General features: G+C 44.0%; 1 protein-coding gene across 3 annotated transcripts in view; it reads left to right on the plus strand.

The window, feature by feature from the left end:
• Positions 1–15,530, plus strand: part of SCN10A (sodium voltage-gated channel alpha subunit 10) — a 92,435-nt gene extending 76,905 nt beyond the window's left edge. For all 3 annotated transcript variants that reach the window (XM_078061249.1, XM_078061257.1, XM_078061258.1), the window contains 7 exons: positions 252–374; positions 1,632–1,916; positions 2,630–2,683; positions 3,524–3,661; positions 6,006–6,110; positions 11,154–11,424; positions 14,317–15,530. In XM_078061249.1, coding sequence (XP_077917375.1) covers positions 252–374; positions 1,632–1,916; positions 2,630–2,683; positions 3,524–3,661; positions 6,006–6,110; positions 11,154–11,424; positions 14,317–15,530 — 2,190 coding nt within the window. The remainder of the gene's footprint in view (positions 1–251; positions 375–1,631; positions 1,917–2,629; positions 2,684–3,523; positions 3,662–6,005; positions 6,111–11,153; positions 11,425–14,316) is intronic.
• Positions 15,531–20,474: the final 4,944 nt, after the last annotated feature.

Consider the following 20,474-nt stretch of genomic DNA (forward strand, 5'->3'; position numbering starts at 1 on the left):
GAGCTTGACCACCTACACACCACAGCATGGTGATGTGGAAGACTGAGTTTTTCCTTCCCAGGGTTTCAGAGAAGTGATGAATGAAATCTTTAATAAGGGAAAGAGACTGAACTCTCTCTAGACCTTTCACTGGAGTTCAAAATAAGATGGAAGCCAGGATGATGGCTTGGACAGGGTAGGGCATAGGAGGGATTTCCTGTCTCCTTCTACCAGTGACTTCTGGAATGCTTTTGCTCTCTGCCTGCACTCAGATCTCCCTGACAAGCCTTATAGCGAAAATCCTGCAGTATTCTGATGTGGCATCCATCAAAGCCCTTCGGACCCTCCGTGCCCTGAGGCCCCTGCGGGCTCTGTCTCGATTTGAAGGCATGCGGGTAAGACCTATCTCCAAACTGCTCTGGTCTGCAGCATTTGGTACCCTTCCCCCCTCCCACACCCTCCATGTCCCTGAACCTGAGCTCTGGACCTACCCTAACAGGTGGGCTCTGGGTCCTCGCTTCCTGCTGGGACTTTGGTGGCGCTGCCATGTCCTAATGCTCTGGTTTTCCTTCGTGTCCCTTTATGAGCACTCTTTCCCTTCTCAACTCAAATATCATGTCTATCAACACTCAGACTCACACTTCCTGCTCATAGTGAAGTGATCCGGCTTCAACATCTCTTACCTCCATCTCCCCACCCTGCCTATTGTCCTTTTTTGCCAAAATCTCCAGAACACCCCAAACCCTTCATTTTTCCAAGACAAATGAGCCTTTCCTCTGATACTCCATTTAAATGTGGTGGCACCATCAGCTCAGCACCATGGCCACCATCCACTGGAATGCATCCTCTCCAACACAGCGTAGTCATGAGGTCCTATGGATTCTTCCCTTTCATCCACCCCTGTCCTTGCCCATCACTGTCACCTCCACTTTGCCCTCACTCTCTTCCTCACAATGGAATGCTCACAAGCCAGGCCCTTGAATTACTGGAGAGGGGGGAACAAGGGACTGTTAATTTGTCCGCCTCCCCTTCTTAATGACAAAAGGCTCCAAGTACTAAAAATGAGGTTTTGCTTTCTTCCACCATTGACTCAAAGAAGACATTCTATCTTCAAAAATAAAAGTGGACTTTAAAAATTCACTTGTGCCTTCACAAACACTAGGAACTTATGATTGAAATAGTTTGAAATTTGTTTTATTTTATCTCTAGGTTGCTGCTTTACAAAAAGCAAGTTTGTGAATATGGATTTCAATTTTCACTGATTCTTGACTAAGGCATACCTTGAACTATATTTTTAAAAGTCCTTTTAAAATAGTATTTAAGAAGAATAAAGCAAGGTCCTAGAAGTCTGTATGTGCAAGCACAACACACACACTCACACCCCTAAAAGAGCATGTGTGTACTATAAGTTCATCCATCTTCTCAATCCTGGGAAAATACCCTAAAACCTGCCCAGAATGTTTAGGGAGAAGATCTAAACCCATCTTCAGCTGCCCAGTGCCTCTCAATCTTCTGAGTCTGAATTATTGTCCTAATTAACCCACTTCTCTTGCTGCTTCCAAAGGCCACTGGCTCATGAAGCAGACTGAGTGTAGACTGAAGTGGGATCCAGCAAGAAGGGTTCCAGATCCTTTTGCATTCCCCCCCCCCAGGTGGTGGTAGATGCCCTGGTGGGTGCCATCCCATCCATCATGAATGTCCTCCTCGTCTGCCTCATCTTCTGGCTCATCTTCAGCATCATGGGTGTGAACTTCTTTGCGGGGAAGTTTGGGCGGTGCATCAACAAAACCAATGAACACCTTTCTCTTGTGCCTTTGTCTATTGTGAATAACATATCTGACTGTAAAGATCAGAACCACACTGGCAGCTTCTTCTGGGTCAACGTGAAAGTCAACTTTGATAATGTTGCAATGGGTTACCTAGCACTTCTGCAGGTGGTAAGTCTGGAGATCAACCATGTCTCTTCCTTTGGCTACTTGATAATGTAGAGGGTCTGGTGTCTTCCAGAAGTTGCTATGTAGAGACTCTGCAAGGTAGCAATCAGTGTGAGCTGAAGTCACTACCTATTCCTACAGACCGGCATGAGGCTAAAGGACCTTACCCATGAAAGCAATGTCACAGTGGTACAATTAGACAAGTGTGGGCTGGCAGCATAGAATAAAGGGATGAATCTGCAGTGCAGTTGTATCAGGTGATGATTTAGAATTCACTATTTGTACAAAATAGACATGATATAGCCACCTGTTCAGTCTTCTACTGAAGATCCTCTCCTAGACAGTAATAAATTGTATTACAGGTCTATTATAATGAAAGAAAGTGCTGGTGGTGATGACAGGCAAACACATTCACACTTCCATTCATTCATCCATACCTTGCCTCCATCCAATCAGGTGTTGATGCAATTGCTTACACATTTGTCATGCAGTTACCCACACCTACCTACATTCCACTGTTTGTTCATGCATTGGTTCAACAAATAATCCCTGAGTAGCTGTGGTGGGCCAGGCGCTGTGCTTAGCCCTGGCAGATACAGAGAACTGCCTCCAGGGGGCCTGTGCCCTGTGAGAAAAACAGACAAATAAGTGAATCAAAACAGAGTTCAGTGTAGACAATGCACAGACACTGAGTGACCTCTGCTCCTTGTTTCCAGGCAACCTTTAAAGGCTGGATGGACATCATGTATGCAGCTGTTGATGCCCGAGATGTGAGTCTCAGTCTGCTGTGCCTACTGCCTTCCCCTCAGTGCATCCCACTCACATCAGTCTATTTGAAATGGACTGAAGGTGGCTTTGGTACCAGAAAAAGCAGTCCCCCAACAGCCTGGCCTTATCCCTCCCTAGAGCAGTGTCCAGCTGGCCCTCTATTGAATGTTTAAGCCAACCTCACCTGTTCCTCTACCAGGCACACTCCCCAGGCATTTCAAGTTCTCCTGCTCACCATTGAGGAAAATATCAGATAACATCTCCAGGACTGTGTGTGAGGGCACTCCCTGGGCAGAGGGAGGAGCAGGGTCGTGGCTACAACAAGGGTATGTCATGGCAGCAGGGGGAGGAGATGGGTGCTGTTGAGGAAAAACCCTTTGCTGTCGTGGCAGAGCTGATGCCGTGCCCCAATCCCCTCAGCCCACCTCTTGAGTTCACCCCCGTGCTGTGCTTCTGATTCTCTGAGACTTGACTTTCTTCAGTGCATCAGAGCTTGCTCAGCAGCCCCTCCCCCAAGGGTGGGGGATTGAATGTCCACAGGGGCAACCCTCACAGATAAGTTTGATAAATGCTCCAGCTTCCCAATCCCTTAGAGGTACAATTCTGAGGTGCATTCTACACAGTTCATTGGAGAACCCCAACAGGATGGAGCGTCAGTTGCCCCCCAGTGATAGCCTGCTTATCAACACCCCTTTGGCTTTTCTCCTGCTTACCCTCCCCCTCCCTCAGTCCTGCTTCCTGACTCCTGAATAAACCACCCACCCACACCCAGGTTCTTGTCTCAGGGATGAACACAAACATACACCCACCTGCTCCTCATGTTTCACCTTGTCTGTTCACAGGTGAACTTGCAGCCCAAGTGGGAGGACAATGTGTACATGTACTTGTACTTCGTCATCTTCATCATTTTTGGCGGCTTCTTCACACTCAATCTTTTCGTTGGGGTCATAATTGACAACTTCAATCAACAGAAAAAAAAGATAAGTGGGGCTCAGGTGTTTCCACGAATCTTGCACTCCCTGTCCCCTGGCTTCATAACTAAAGCCAACACTATCCCTAGCCCTCATGTCTGACCAGGAGCCCAATTTTGGCCTTTAACACCAATACCCACCTTTGCACCCTGATTGCAGCCCTCACCCCTGCCTGGTGTCCTGGGCTGCTGCTGGAAGAGTTGCATTTCTCTGTGTCAACAACATCCCTCATTCTGTCCGGGTCCCCTTCCACTCTCCCAGAGTGCCCCGGGTCTTCCCAGCTGGAACCAGGTGTGCTAGGTGTGTCCCAGGTGACCTTTGGGAAACATCAACAGGGAAAGAAAAGGCTCCAGCGCTTTCTGCCTCTGTCTGGAGCTCTGACCCCCAGAAGCACTGAGTCAGGAGGCCTCAGCAAGGGCTAGAGCTCCAGTGTTGGCAGAATCCCAACCCTCCTTGGGATGGGGAGGAAGACCCTTGCCTCCATGGATGCTGACTCTGATGAATAGGAACCAAATCCCAGATAACCTCTCATATTTACATTAAAATATTAGGGCATTAAAGGTGTAAAATGCTTTCTTGTTACCCTGTATTAATCCTTTCATTTAACACCCTCCATTCCTTTGAGGTAGATAAAGCACCACTTTAGACTAATGTAAGCTGAGTTCCAGAGGAAAAAACAGGGTCATATGGATAAGTCACATAGCATAGCACTGAGAGCCCAGCATTGGTTTTGGCATCATACAAACCTGGGCTTTCATTCCCGACTCAGCCACTCACTAGATAGCTGACTCTGGCAATTTCTAAAAACTCTTTCTCATCCATTCAGTGGAGTTAATAATACTCATAGGATTCTGGTGAGGGGAAAGTAAAAACCTGTACAAGAAGCACCTAGTTTAGGGGTGCCTGTGTCAGTTAAGTGTCTGCCTTCATCTAAGGTCATGATCTCAGGGTCTGGGATTGAGCCCCCAAGTTGGGCTCCCCACTCAGCAGAGATTCTGCTTCTTCTTCTCCCTCTGCCCCTCCCCCTGCTCGCTCGCTCTCTCTCTCTCTTGCGCTCTTGCTCTCACTTTCTCTCACTTTCTCTCTCTCAAATAAATAAATAAATAAAAACATTAATAAATAAAAGAAGCACCTAGTTTAGGACTGAGCTACTAAACTATTATAATTTAAAATAAATGTCTAATGGCATAGGCTTCCCACCTATAGAAAGTCCTTGGCCAGAGTTCTGGGCATAAGAAGTGGGCAGCCCTTCTCTACCCCAGAGGGGCTCAGCAAGATAGCTGTGAAGTGCTGATCAATGTCATCAGCACCCTAGAAGGCTCTGAGACCATTCAAGCAATCCCTTCTCCCATTTTATAGATGAGGAAATTGAGTAAGACCTTGACAGGGAGTTGGCCATGTTAGGTGATAGAATGAGATAAGCCAGTGATGAAGCTGGGGAGGGGGAACTATATTTGCTGACTCCTTGCCCAGAATTTTCAGTGCGGCCCCACCCAGTGCTCCCAACCCTCTGCCCCTGCCCCACTGAGATGTCTCTCCCTGGAGGCTCCCTGTATCCACAGATTTTCTAAAATCTCCTCGCAAATCCCAGAGATCTCAGCCCATTTCCTGAGCATTTGCAGTGAACTCAGTTACACAAACATGCTATGGAAATGGGAAGAATTCAAATTATGCCAGGAAGTGAAAGGTGAGGGGTTGAATGAAGGAGGTCTAGAGGGTCCTCAAAGAAAACCCAAAACTAAGGGAGGAAGGCATTTTCGATGGTGGAAATTCTGGCACTGTAACAGCAGAGGGCAATGCAAATGGTGGGGCCTCAAGAGAACCAATCAAGAGTTCTCCCAAGACCCTTGGATAAGGCAGGAACTGTCCTTAGCTCCTCCTCTCCAGGAAGGGGTCAAGGGTCTGGATCTCAAAGTCTTTGCTGCAGAAGGCCCTGAGGGAAACTCTTGCCCCTGACAGGAACTATGATTCCAGAAGCCCGGTGGATTTGACTAAAATGATCAGGCTGGAAGCAAGGTTCAGATTTAAACTGATATTTACCTTCTCCTTAGGTTCTGCTCCCAAATTCTTCCCACCCTCTGCCCAAGCAGCACCTCTGGGTTCCTGCAGAACCCAGAAACAGGCTTTATTCCAGAGACTCAGGCAGGGAGTCAGAGCTGAGGCTCAGTCCCACCCACTCTGTCACTTGTTGTGGCACCTGGGCAGGACACTGCTTGATTCTGGCCTTGACATTTCCTTCTGCAGAGAAGGGAGAAGGTGGAGATGTTCTTCTTCTCCAGCATGCTCTGATTTTGGTATCCCTGGGAGTTCTTGTTGCTTTAATAACAGTGGTGTGTGTTATCCTCTCCTGTACTTAGGGGGCCAGGACATCTTCATGACAGAGGAGCAAAAGAAGTACTACAATGCCATGAAGAAGCTGGGCTCCAAGAAGCCCCAGAAGCCTATCCCACGGCCCCTGGTGAGCCCCAGAGCTTCCCTGAAGCAGAGTGTGTCTGGAAATCCAACCAATAGCTTATGCCTATGGTGGGTAGGGGTTAGCCAGCACTCTCTGTGAAGGGGGAAATCTGGGTTGAATTTGGGGATGACATAATGAGAGTTCCCAGGCCCAAGGAATGAGAAGCCTAAAGGAAGAAACTCTGGTCTTCTGGAGTGTATATATCTCCCACAGGTACTCCAGATAGACCTGTTTAGGGAAGTACTGAGTTCCCCAACCAGTTTAAGGTTCAATCACAGAATTGAAAGTTAGGCTAAATGGTACTAAAGGTGGTAAGAGCCCTGAGATGAAGTGTTTGTGTGGTTATGCATCATGATCTAGGTTGCAGTAAATCTCCAGCCTCACCCTACATTCCACACCATGCCTACAGTAGACAGGAAATGGACAAAACCCAAGCCCCTGGGATCCTGGCCCCAGTCATAGTTATGGTCAATAGGAACCAAAAGTTATCCCATTATTGTGTTTAAAAGATTGACCAAAACTTAGAGCTATACTCCAGTTTGATTCCTTTATTCACAAAAACCCTAAGAGACATGCCCTTTTATTCCCCCATGAAATGTAACACTCAAACCATACGTATTATCACCTAAGTTCCTCTCAGTCCTTCTCAGTGGAAAATGTCAAACCTCTAGTTGGCCTCTGTTGAGAGTGGATGAACAGGTTTGAGAGTGGGAGTATTGCTATGTAGGAAATGTACAATGGAAATTCTTCCAAGAATTTCTGAGCCATCAGAATGGAATTGACATCTTGTCCATTTATGTAACCTTTCTGTGGTTAAGGTGCAGTACCTGTGAAGAAAACTACAGGTGCTGTCTAGGACACTATGCCATTAGGCCCCACCACCACTACCACCAGGGCAAAGCCTAAGGACCTATAACAAAGGAGAGGACCTTTCCCTAGAATTAGGGAAACATATATTCTGTTGGCCGAGGCATTAGGATTTCTAAATCAAGGCATGGGTTTGTCTAAGTTACTAAAAACTTCATGAGCACATAGTCTTGAGAACATTTATGGGAGAAAAAAAATGCTATGACCTTTGGATATACTTTACTTGGAAACAGTGGTCATAAACGTATCACTGTGCTCAATTCTGATAAGAAGTGTTATAATGAGGGGTGATAGGACGTTCACACTTCTGTAGGGGCAGAGATTTCCTTCCAAATCCCCCATCAGGTCAAGATAACTGGGGTTGAGTGAGCCTTAAGGCTCAGGGAGTACCCCTCTGTCAGCCAATCTAATGGGCAAGAACAGGCTCAGAATTAAAAGATGTAGGTAAATGGCTGAGCCCAACCAATCAGCATCAAGTCAGGGGAGGAGGATCCTGAGACTTACAGAGAAACAAGCAGCTGAGTCCCTGCTGGCCTTCACTGGTGGCTGGACTGATGCTGAATCTAGAACCAGACACTAAGGAGCCTGTGCTAGGGACATCCCTTGGCAAAATCATGACAATTGTTAGTACCTTGCCCTACACACTGCTCAATCTCTCTATAACATCTCAGATTCTCCCATTTTATCAACTAATCCCACAGGCCACCATAGCTTCCTCCTCTCAAGGAGGACAATTTCACCGGGATAGGATGAGCTGCATTTCAAAAAGTGACCCTGGAGAGGACACTATCTTAATACAAAGGTAGGAACCTAATGTTGAAATTCCAGGCACTACAGTAGGAGTGGAAGTCAATGGTTGGGCAGGAAGACCTATGACAAAATCACCATTTCTCCTAATCAAGCCATAACCAAGACCCTCCAAGGCTGGCAATGGGGGAGGCCCAACACATGGATAAGGGAAGTGAGACCTCACAGCCCAACTGTGTTTCTGAGATTCATCATCCCTTTGGATGGGAAGGGGGTGTATTACTAATTAACTATCAATACTGTACTAGCTTTAGTTGAGGAACGTAGCTCTCTCCTTAATACTTTGTTCCTAGCATAGCCAACACTTTTTTCCCTTTGTTTCCCTTATCATAGCCGAGGCAAGGCTGGAACATTTAAACAAGACTTTGAAGTCTTAGGGGTCCCAAAGGGGAAACTAGCAGAGCAGGGGCCCAAGCAGCAACTGCATTTGGCTTATCTCCAGGGCCTACAAATCTTGGCCCATCCTTTCTCCTGGCCAGCATCCATATGGCAGGCAATATCTTGGCATCCACCACCCAGTGGGACAAGCCTGCTCATCTACTTTCCTCAAAGTCCAGAGCCAAGAAAGAAACACAAGCAAAAAGAGAAATTCCCACTCCTACCTAAGATTCACCTTCCCAGATCCAGCTCTCTTTTCACTAGATTATTGGCACTGGAATGCTCATCTTCTTCCCTTAGCAGTCCCAACAGGTTGAGCTGGTCAGATAAGCTGAGCATTGACACAGGAATTCTGCCCCACAGGTGCATGGGTGCCATTTCACAGCAGGGCCAACCTGGAATACACACACACACCACACACACACACACACACACACACACACACACACACTCTCTCTCTCTCACATACTCCTCCTCACCACTGGCAAAGCTCAAGTTCTAAATTGTATGCTTCATCCATAGCAAAGACTACAGCTTCCACAAGACTGGGAAATTTTATTCTATAACATTCCCTGCTATAGAAATTACTAAAAGCAGGTTTCATATACTTCACTTTATAGGAAAATAATAGGCTCTAGAATATCACATTATCAGTCACCCACTTCATCATCTCTGAGAGCACTGAGGGTTGCAAAGAAGTGAACCCTGCCCACAGGTTAAGCCAAGAGCAGCCAGCAAGCTGCTCCATTCCCCAGCATCCAAATATCCAGGGCAAACTCAATGCCTACAACTTAGTAATGTTGTCACCTGCTCTGTTTAATTAAAGGTTGTGTGGTCATGAATGACCCTTTATTTTTTCACCATTTTCAGTGATGAAATGGAAGTTATTAGTGGTTCTTCAATACCCCTCCCACTCCAGAAAAGACGTGGGCCAGCAGTTATGCCCAGAGCCAGACCAGACCCACTTGGGTCTGATTCTTTGCTTTAACCCACAGGGTAGCAACCTCTCCCCACCAGGAAGCAGAAAGCAAGACCCAGCCTCTGTCATAGCCCTTCTCCCCCATGTCTGCTTTGCATCTCCTGTGAGCTCCCTGATGAGACTCATGACAGGGTCCTCTCTGCCTCCACTCATGCAGAGCCCAGCACATAGTATACATTCAGTAAGTGCCTGTTGTATACAATAGAGTGGCCTTCTAATTTTATTTGAGGTATGGGTAATTCAGAGCTGTCCATTCTGTTATCCATTCATTCAACTATTTATTGAGCATCTATTGCATGCCAGATACTCTGCAGACACTGGGGATAGAGCAATGAGCAACACATACAAAGTTCCTGCCCTCAAAGAGACTATAGTCCTGTGACATTGGAAAAAAATGGGTGTTATACATAAACAATGAATCATGGAATACTACATCAAAAACTAATGATGTACTTAATGGTGACTAACATAACATGATAAAAAATTTATTTAAAAAAATTAGCGAAAATCACACACATACCAATTCACAGGTTGGAGAGATTCCTAAGAGAGAAAAAATGGGATGAAGAGCAAATGGTGCCTAAGACTGAGCCTTGAGGTGCTCTAACATCTAAGGGTTGCATAAAGAAGACTCAAAGCAGAATAGCCAGAAAGACAAGAAAAGAACCAGGGAAGTAAGGCATGATGGAGACTAAGAAAGGAGAGTTTCAAGGTGGCAGGTGTGGCAAGCAATGCCAAAAAGGTGTCCTTGGACTTACATTCTGGAGGTCATTGGTGATCTCAATGAGAACCATCTCAGTGACAGGATGGGGACAAAAGCCATTTGGAGGTGAATTGAGGAGTGAGTGGGAACAGTGACTGCACAAAATGCCTTCAAGAATTTGGCTGTGAGGGATGCCTGGGTGGCTCAGTCAGTTAAGTGGCTGCCTTCGGCCTGGGTCATGATCACAGTGTCCTGGGATCGAGTCCCACATCGGGCTCCTTGCTCAGTGGGGAGCCTGCTTCTCCCTCTCTCTCCCTCTGCTTGTGCTCTCTCTGTCAAATAAATAAAATCTTTAAAAAAAAATAATTTGGCTGTGAAAGTCGGGGGAGAAGTAGGGTGGTAGCTGGAGGGAGATGTAAGGTTCAGGAAGAATTTTCCTTTAAGCTAGGAACAGGTAGGTCATTAGAGATTTAGCTAAGGAACCAAGAGGTAGTAGCCAAGAGTGGGCAAGTCTGGCCAAAAGCCTCACTCCTCAGTAATGAAGCCAAAGGACCAGGAGGTTGGTAAGTGGCAGCAATGAAGAAGAGGTGATGGTGAACTACTTACATGACACAAGCTTCAAAGGAGGAAGGGTTTTGCAAGATGCAGGAGGAGCAAAGGTCTGGAAGTTATAGTGGGAAACAAGAAGGACTCCAAGCTTACCCTCTTGCCCTGGAGTACCTGGGATGGGGGAGAATGAGCAGCCACTGAGTTTGCAGTTCTTGAACTCATGCTATGCAGGCACTATGGGAACACAATGTTAAGTAAGACATGGCCCCATCCTCAAAGAGCTCACTATTTAGTAGAGAAGAAGAGAAGCACACATGAAATGCTAGAACTCAAGACTGACTACAAAGGCTGTGGGAAGAGAGAGGAAATAGGCAATATGGTGTGATGTGATTAGGTGATTAAGGAGGGCTCCCTGGAAGGAGTGGAGCTTAAGAAAAATGGATCACTCAGGACTATTGGGGTTTAGATAGCCAAGAGATGGGATGGGAAGAGCTTGCAAATGGTGCACCAGTGAGGAAAAAGTGCCTGGTGACTTCAAGGGGGTGGGAAAGGCAACAAGGACTTGAATTGAGGCATTGAAGTAGAATCAACTAAGAATAAAATTTTGGAAGGAGTAAGGACAAGACTTGGCTTCTGTTTGGATGTGGTGTGAGGAAGATAACAGACAGATTTCAGAAAGCCATCTGTGGAGAATGCAGCCTCTTCAGATCCCTCTTGTATGTTGGCCAGAAAGGCCTTGATGGACCATCTCTTGTTTTTTCAGAACAAGTACCAGGGCTTTGTCTTTGACATTGTGACCAGACAAGCTTTCGACATTGTCATCATGGTCCTCATCTGCCTCAACATGATCACCATGATGGTGGAGACTGATGAGCAGAGTGAAGAAAAGACAAAAATCCTTAACAAAATCAATCAGTTCTTTGTGGCTGTCTTCACGGGCGAGTGTGTCATGAAGATGTTCGCCTTGCGGCATTACTACTTCACCAACGGCTGGAATGTGTTTGACTTCATTGTCGTGGTCCTCTCCATTGGGAGTAAGTGGGCTTACAGGTGGTGGGGAAGCCCAGACTCTGTTTGGGGTTGTTCGGACTGCTTTTTTTTTTCAAAACCAAGAGGGCAACAAACAAACTTTTTCAATATACATTATATGTTAGAGGAGCCCAGTATTTGCTGCTTTCCAAGAGCGGCAGATTTAAAATGCCCCTGTCCTCTCTGTGAAATGGAGAGTTTCCATTGGCCTTCTCCATGCTGTCACAAAATGTTTTTAGGCACCTACTGTGTGCATAGCCCATTGCCTGAACTTTGGGGCTGATGGGGACAATCACTCCTCCAGAGAATATAAGATGAGGGAACTTCCAGTGGGCCTTATCTTGATGTGAGGTGAGTCATTAAATACTTTCTGGAAAAGGAGGTGTTGCCAGAAGAGTGAGCAAAGACTAAGAGTGTTCGAAGGAGATTCTTAAGTCAAGGATCTGCAATTAAATCTTTATATAACTGTCCACTTAGGGAATATGAGTGATAGACAAGTCAAAGATCAATGTCTAGAGATCAGTGCTCTTAGGGCCTAGTCTGGGTGTTTGAATGATAGGCCCAGTATCTGGGGGCCAATGAGTGTTCAGAGAAAACTCATAAAGTCAGAAGCTAAAGTGGGGAACGGAGCCACCACAGTTGAGTTCTTGCTGGTACTTCTGAGGACTGGGCTGGGCTCCTTGGATCTTCACAACAGCTCTCTGAAGGAGTGTTATTATCCTCATTTTATACATTTAAAATTGAGCCTTACATATTAAGAAAGTTATGCAAGGTCATATGGTTTGTAAAGGGTAGAACTGAATTTAGACCAGGCTAATGTCCTTCTAATGAACTAGCTGCCTTCTACTAACAACCAAGAGAATGTCCTTAGCCTTCTTGTGGTTTAGGCAAAGTTTGGCCCTACAAAGGCCAAATCCCAGTGCACCAGCTTTACTTTGCATTATAAATATATCCTGACCTGTTATATTATGACCTGCTTACTTTTCATGTCAGAGCATAGCTGTAGATTTAATTTCCCATTGATTTACCATCAAGAGTTAACAGCATCTAAATACAACTTGGCAGCACTTAATCTCCCCACCCTGGTGCTGAAACACAGCCTTGGGTTGTGTTTATTTGTTTGGGAGGTTTACGTTTATTTTTGTTTTCTGTTTTGTTTTCCTGTTGCTGCTGTTTTTGGTGGGAGGTTTGTTTTGTTTGTTTGCTTTCCAAAGTGAGAAACTCTAAAGGTCATTTTGACTTTATAGTAGAGAAAAGAGCTTGCTTATGTGACTTCCCATATCAACACTATAGAAATAAAATATACTCAAAGTACTCCATTCTATGATGGGGACACCTTAACTACCAGTTCCTATGACCTACACAGCAACACCATCCACTGGTTAGAAATCAGTCATAGAGACAGCTGGAAAACAAGTGAAAGAACCCACCTCTTCATGTTTCTGCCCTCCCTCTCTCCCTTTCTTCCTTCCCACTAGCAAGACATGGATTGAGTATCTAACTGTTGCAAGTATGAAGACTCATACTCCCTTGAAGTATTACATAGACTGGTTGGCTGGCAGGATCTTAGTAGATTATACAGACACATACCCCACGCTGTGGAAAAATATCCCTGTTAAACTAGCTTTAAGAGAGGGGCTTTCATGAAGATTTTATAATACAATATTATAATTACTTCCCAAATCTCTTCCCATTTCCTTCTTCCTTCCAACACAATACTGTGACCACCCATATTCATATGACAAAAGGCAAGTAGGGGAAGAGGGTCAACGGAAACCTGGCAAGGAGAGAGAGCTTGCCACCACACTCCTCACCATTTGTCCTGAGAGGTTTTGAATCCTGTCTGACCTAAAGGCTTCACCTAATCTTTTGTGGTCCCAATAGGCCCCAAGATCAAGCTTCACAAATCTTCAAGTTAGGTATCATATAGGGAGACATATACATTCTTCATCTTTCTAACTTTGTTCATAGTTGGGGGGTGGGAGGGCCATAACTGACCCTAAACAAGCCCATCTCCAGGCCCTAACATAGAGTTCAAACACAGCTGGAGATGAATGAAACAAATAAAAGCCATTATGCAGGCAGCTGGCCATTCAAAGCCAGTCTACTTTAGCTGTCAGCAAGTTGCCTGACTCCTCAGGCTCCCTTATAATTAACACCAGGCTCTGTACAATTACCCACAGGACCATGTGCCAGGAACTGAGTCAATCTTCACAGTAGGAGATGGGGAGAGGAATCACAGGGGATCCTGGCCTTCACAGAGCACAGGACCAGGAAAAAGTGGAGGAAAAGGCATGTCCGAAGGCTGAATTCTCAGGGAAGAGTAGGGCCTGTGTCATAGACAAAACCAGACAAGGGCTGTGTACATGTGGAATATGGGGCAGTCACTTCCAGTTAAACTAGGCTGCAGAAGATAGGGCTTTGACCATGGAGGTTGACTAAGAAGACATACTGGGTGGAGGGAAAGAAAGATAAGAAAATGGTGGGAAAAGTGGGACTTACTTGAGAGAGAAAAGATTTATGCAATGAGCATGTACTGAGCCCCTACTTTTTTTTTTAAGATTTTATTTATTTATTTATTTGACAGAGAGAGAGAGAAAGCACAAGTAGGCAGAGCAGCAGGCAGAGGGAGAGGGAGAAGCAGGCTCCTCGCTGAGCAGAGAGCGGGATGTGGAGCTCGATCCCAGGCACCTTAACCCAGACACTTAACCGACTGAGCCACCCAGGCGCCCTGAGCCCCAACTTTATGCCAGCCACTGTGCAACGCTCAGAGGTCCCAGACTCCTTGAATACAAATGCTCACATGGAGAGCAGAGATGGGAGAGTGTGACTGCAGCCAGCTTTGTCAGGGCTCATGCTTGCAAGTACTAATTAGATCATTTCCCCCTCTTCTAAAGGCCTGATATTTTCTGCGATTCTTACGTCACTTGAAAATTACTTCTCCCCAACACTCTTCCGAGTCATCCGCCTGGCCCGAATTGGTCGCATCCTCAGGCTGATACGAGCAGCCAAGGGAATCCGCACACTGCTCTTTGCCCTCATGATGTCCCTGCCTGCCCTCTTCAACATAGGGCTGCTGCTCTTCCTTGTCATGTTCATCTACTCCATCTTCGGCATGGCCAGCTTCCCCCATGTAAGTTGGGAGGCTGGCATCGACGACATGTTCAACTTCCAGACCTTTGCCAACAGCATGCTGTGCCTCTTCCAGATTACCACATCAGCTGGCTGGGATGGCCTCCTCAGTCCTATCCTCAACACAGGACCCCCTTACTGTGACCCCAATCTGCCCAACAGCAATGGCTCCCGGGGGAACTGTGGGAACCCAACTGTGGGCATCCTCTTCTTCACAACATACATTATCATCTCCTTCCTCATCGTGGTCAACATGTACATTGCAGTGATTCTGGAGAACTTCAATGTAGCCACGCAGGAGAGCAGTGAACCTTTGAGTGAGGATGACTTTGACATGTTCTATGAGACCTGGGAGAAGTTTGACCCAGAAGCCACTCAGTTTATTACCTTTTCTGCCCTCTCAGACTTTGCAGACACCCTTTCAGGCCCCCTGCGAATTCCAAAACCCAACCAGAATACATTAATCCAGATGGACCTACCCTTGGTCCCTGGAGATAAGATTCACTGTTTGGACATTCTTTTTGCCTTCACTAAGAATGTTCTGGGAGAATCTGGGGAGTTGGATTCTCTGAAGGCAAATATTGAAGAGAAGTTTATGGCAACTAATGTTTCAAAAACATCCTATGAACCAATAGCAACCACCCTCCGGTGGAAGCAGGAAGACATTTCAGCTACTGTCATTCAAAAGGCCTATCGGAGCTATGTGTTACACCGTTCCATGACAATCTCCAACCCCCCAGGTGTGCCCAGGGCTGAGGAGGAGGCTGTGTCACCCCCAGGTGAAGCCTTTGCTGTATTCATGGCAAAAGAAAATTGCACACTCCCAGACAAATCTGCAACTGCATCTACCACATCTTTCCCACCATCTTATGACAGTGTCACTAGAGGCCTTAGTGATCAAGTCAACATGAGCACGTCTAGCTCAATGCAGAATGAAGAAGAAGCTACCAATAAGAAAGCAATTGCCCCTGGGCCATAGTGAGGACACTCCAGCATGGACCTACCCAGTTCTGATGTGACCTTCTGCTCTTTGATAACTCTTTCCCACTAAAGGTGGCACCCAGTTACCACCTCATCAATGCATGCCACCAGTCACAGTGTCAGAACTGGGCAGAGAATGCATTTGGTGCCCACCTTTGGAGAAGCCCTCAAAACCAACAGGAGTCAGAAGCCAAGAGCATCTCCACTGTGACAACGCTTTTGATTTCTCTTACTTTCCAGAAAATGTTCCTGGTCCTTTTATTTTAATTGTGACCAGAGCTTACATTTACTGTGATAAACTTCTCAGGACCAGAACTTCCAAAAATATATGGCAAGGATGTTGCTGAAGGTCCAAGTTAGTCCTCTGTGAAACACCACACTGAGACTGACAATGTTATTTAGGATTTTTGCATGACTGCATGTTGAGAGCTGCCAGACAATTGCTCCTGCCCAAGGTAACACCTGTGGTCTATGTCATGAAAGGCCTTTGAGATATCCATTAAAATTAATATTTTTAAAGGTATATCAAGACCAATGTTACATCTTAAAGCATCATTTTTAAAAATTATGTGATACTGACATGTGTCATAAATCATTTCTTCATTTTCAGAGTTCCTGATATTATTTTGCAGTTTGAGCTTGAATCTGGGTGGAGCAGGAAGGAACACTGTCCTGAAAGTTTGTTCCAATCCTAAGTATTACACCAACTGCCATGCTGCCTGCACCACACTCTTTCCCCTCTGAACCTCAGTTTCTCCAATTGTAAAAGTGATGGGAGGTGGGAGACAAAATGGACACTCTCTATAGCCCTTGCATTTCTTGTTTTAGAACTCATTGGTGGTCTGCACCAATTTAGATAAGGAAAACACTCTCCTGAAGTTACAATGGCCAGACTTTTCTGCTGTGTAGCTAAAGAGGTAGCTTTTGGATACATTCCAGAACCTGTTTCCCATCTCATGGTCAGACTTTAAGAAGGAAAGTTTTCACATTCCCCTTGGGCCAAGATTCCATAATTAGTATAATCAAAAGAAAAGGGACATTTTGAAAAAGATGATCTGAAAGATAAAAGGTATGGTCAATATTTTCTCAAATACATCCTACAATTAAGTACCTATTATACGACAGGCACACTCTAAGTACAAGAGATAATGGAAACTAAGCCCCAAATGATTAATTGGATTTATGCAGTGAGTGGAGAAAGGGTTTTCAGAAAAGAATATTCAGGCCAAAAAATGTGGTGGGTTTTAAGATGAAGGAGAGCAAGGAGTTTGTGTGAAAACATAGGACATAAGGATCATAGTGACAGCCATGATCTTCTATTAGCCCTTGGGACATTTCCTGCCACAATGACAAGGATCAGGTCAATTTGTTGACATATATTTGATCACTTCGTAAGATTCCCCATTTATATAATTACAAAGCCTAAAGACTAGTCCACCATACATGCCTCTTGGGTACAGATTTTCTGAGGTCTTGATCTCCTTTCTCTGTCACTGTCAGCCCATCAGAGGCTGAAAGGCTGTCAAGATGTTTGTTGGGGTTTGTCAGCACCCACAGATGTAGGTTAATAAGACAATGATGGAATAGCTGAGGGCTGGGCTGTCCCAGTACAAATCAGATGTTCTCCAGATGTTTAGTTTGTATCTTAAGGATAAGTTCAACAAAATGGCTCTTCCTCACTGGTTCCACTGAACAAGGGAGCACAGATATTAATGGTGCCACTTCTTCAACATCTAAATCCCATGCAGTCAATGAAAATGCCATCTAAGACAGCTGGATAGACAGAGAGCTTGGGGACTGGCTTATTTTTATGTTAAGTGGAATAATTAAATGTACCAAATCATCAGACTAGTTTTATTAAGTAGATGATATTATTCTCAGAGATATTCTTGATACATTTTTTGCCCCAGGCTGTAGGTTGAATTGTGCACCCCCCCACCAAGGAAAAGATACGTTGAAGTTCTAACCCTTGGTACCTGCAAATGTGACCTTTTTTGGAAATAGAGTGTAGATCAATCAAATTAAAACACAGTCATACTGGATTTAAGTGGGCCCTAATCCAATGATAAATGTCTTTAAAACATGAAGGAAATTTGGACATAAACACACAGGGAGAAGAATGCCACGTGAAAACACACACAGAGTGAGAAGGCAGCTTTGTGAAGACAGAGGCAGAAATTGGAATGATGTGGTTGCAAGCCAAGGAATGCCAAGTATTGCTGGCAAGTACCAAAAACTAGAAAAGGGCAAAGAAGGATTCTTCTCTGGAACCTTCAGAGACAGCATAGCCCTATCAATATCTTGATTTCGGACTCTGGCCTCCAGAACTGGGATAGAGTACATTCCTGTTATTTTAAGCCACCTAGTTTGTAGTACTTTGTTACAGCATCTAGCAAACTAACACACCCCACATTTACTTCCATACAGATGCATTTACCAAATTATGATGGGAACCACTGGAAAAGTGATGCAATATACACGGCTTGCATTGCCCAGAGTTTTCAGAAATTTATTCAGTGCAAATGCCCTTGAATATTTCACTAGATCTAGTTTCAAAATTCACCTGGTGGTCCAATTACAAGATAGGAGCAAATCTGAGAGGTCCAGGGCAGATGGAAGGTCAGAGCTAGCTTCTCAGCCTCACCCATAGGAAATGGCACTGGAATCTCTCTGACCCAGATTATGTGAGTATACCTAAGTGCTGAAGGGAAACAAGAGACAGAACAGTGGTTTGACTATATAAATATCTGGAACCTGCCGGATCCTTATAATGTCTCCACCATAAACACTACCCTGACTTTTTAAAAAAGATTTTATTTATTTATTTGACAGAAGGAGAGAGCACAAGCAGGGGGAGTGGCAGGCAGAGGGAGAAGCAGGCAGAGGGAGAAGCAGGCTCCCTGCTGAGCAAGGAGCCCAATGCAGGGCTTGATCCCAGGACCCTGGGATCATGACCTGAGCAGAAGGCAGATGCTTAACTGACTGAGCCACCCAGGCATCCCCTACCCTGACTTTTTAATCCATTAAACTGTGTAACACACAGACATAGATGGCCAAGAACATTCAGGAACATTCAGCCAACACAGATGGGAAGATGTAGGCAGAGCCTTGGTTTGCTAGAGCATTTGCCTTAGGTGAGGTCACTTTCCTAAGCACTGGGGATGTAAAATTGGTAAGACACATCCTCAGCCTGGAGCTGAATATAGGCTGAGGTTTAATTAAAAAGTTTTTTTAAAAATCCCAAGATTTCCAGTAGTTACAAGTTAGGTTATTTGAATCACCCCTCCAACTGAAAACAATGAAAATGCTAGATAAATACTAGACAACAATAATACGTAAGTTGGGAAGATGTGAGTTGAGTAAGTGTTCTAAAGCTTTACTTTTATTCAAAAGGAAAATAAAAGTTGGTATTATTATTAGACTTTGATAAGTTAAGAATTCATGAATTAATTACTAGGATTGCCACTAGCAGAACAGAAACAGAGTATATTCCAAACTAGGATGGGAGCAATATGCTAATAAATAATTAGACAATCAAAAAAGTAAGATAAGAAAGAAGATAAAAGAGAAATATAGAACAAGAGGAATGAGTTCAAAAGACAGAGAAATGTAGTATATTTGAACACAAATATATCAACAATTGTATTAAATGTAAATAGACTATGTACTTCAAAAAGTCAGCAAAGATTGTAAGACAGAATTTTAAAATTCCAACAAATAATATTCATAGAAAGACACAACTAAAATCTAAGATTATCAAAAAAGATAAAAAGAGGGGGAAAGATATACCATGTAAATATTTAACAAGTAGCTGCAAAATACATGGTGTGTTTTTTTTCAAGTACTTAGGGAACATTTAAAAAATAGTCATTATACCTAGACATAGAATAAGATTTTGAAAGTTTTCAAGAAATTAAAAGCATATAATGTGTTTTCTGACCATAATTTGATTTAGCTGAGAATCACAAAAGCATATATGGACACTTAATATATGACAAAGATGACATCACATAGCAGTGAGGAAAAGATGACCTTCCTACAAATGGTAATAGGACAATAGTGTTTTCATGAGAAATAAAACAAAATTGGACCCCTACCTAAAACTGTACTTAAAAAATCAAATTCAGGTGTACCCAAATGTGAAAGGCAAATCTATAAAGCTTTTAGAAGATAATAAAGGAAAATATCTACATGGCCATGGAATAAAGAAAAGACTGATAAATTTCACCACATTAAAATTTAAAACATCATTTCATTAAAATAGATCATTAAAAGAGTGAAAACACAAACTTTATAGTGGAAAAATATTTAAAATGTTTAGACCCAACAAAAGTGTAATATTCAGAGGAGACTTTTATTAATTTCTTCAAATCAATACAAAATAGACAACACAGTAGAAAAATGGCAAGAGACTTAAAAAGGCACTTCACAAAAGAAGAAACCTGAATAAGCAAGAAACATGAGGGTGCACAACCTGATTAGTAATCAGAGAAATGCAAAGTAAAACCATAGTGAAATACCACTACACATCTATCAGATCTGCAAAGCTTTTGGAGTCTAACAAATATCAACTGTTGGCAAAGATGTTGAGCAACAAGAACTGCACCACTGGAAAGTAATTAAATTGGCACAGTCATTCTGAGAAACAGTTTACTAGAAGACTTGAAGATACATATACCCATGACTCAGATTTTCCACTCTAAGGTATGAAACCTAGAGAAATCTATGCACACGTGCTCTAGGAGACATGTACAAGAAAATTTCCTATCAACATTGTTCATAATGGACGCAAATTAGACACAATCTATGTCCACCAGCAGTAGAATAAATCAATATATTGTGGTATATTTTTGTAAATGTAATTTTATGCTGTAATGAAAATGGGTGAGATATAGCTACAGATGAATCTTAGAAGCATAATATTGAATGAAAGAAGCCAGAC

This window comes from Halichoerus grypus, chromosome 1 (genome assembly GCF_964656455.1).
Source record: "Halichoerus grypus chromosome 1, mHalGry1.hap1.1, whole genome shotgun sequence".
Classification (NCBI taxonomy): Eukaryota; Metazoa; Chordata; class Mammalia; order Carnivora; family Phocidae; genus Halichoerus; species Halichoerus grypus.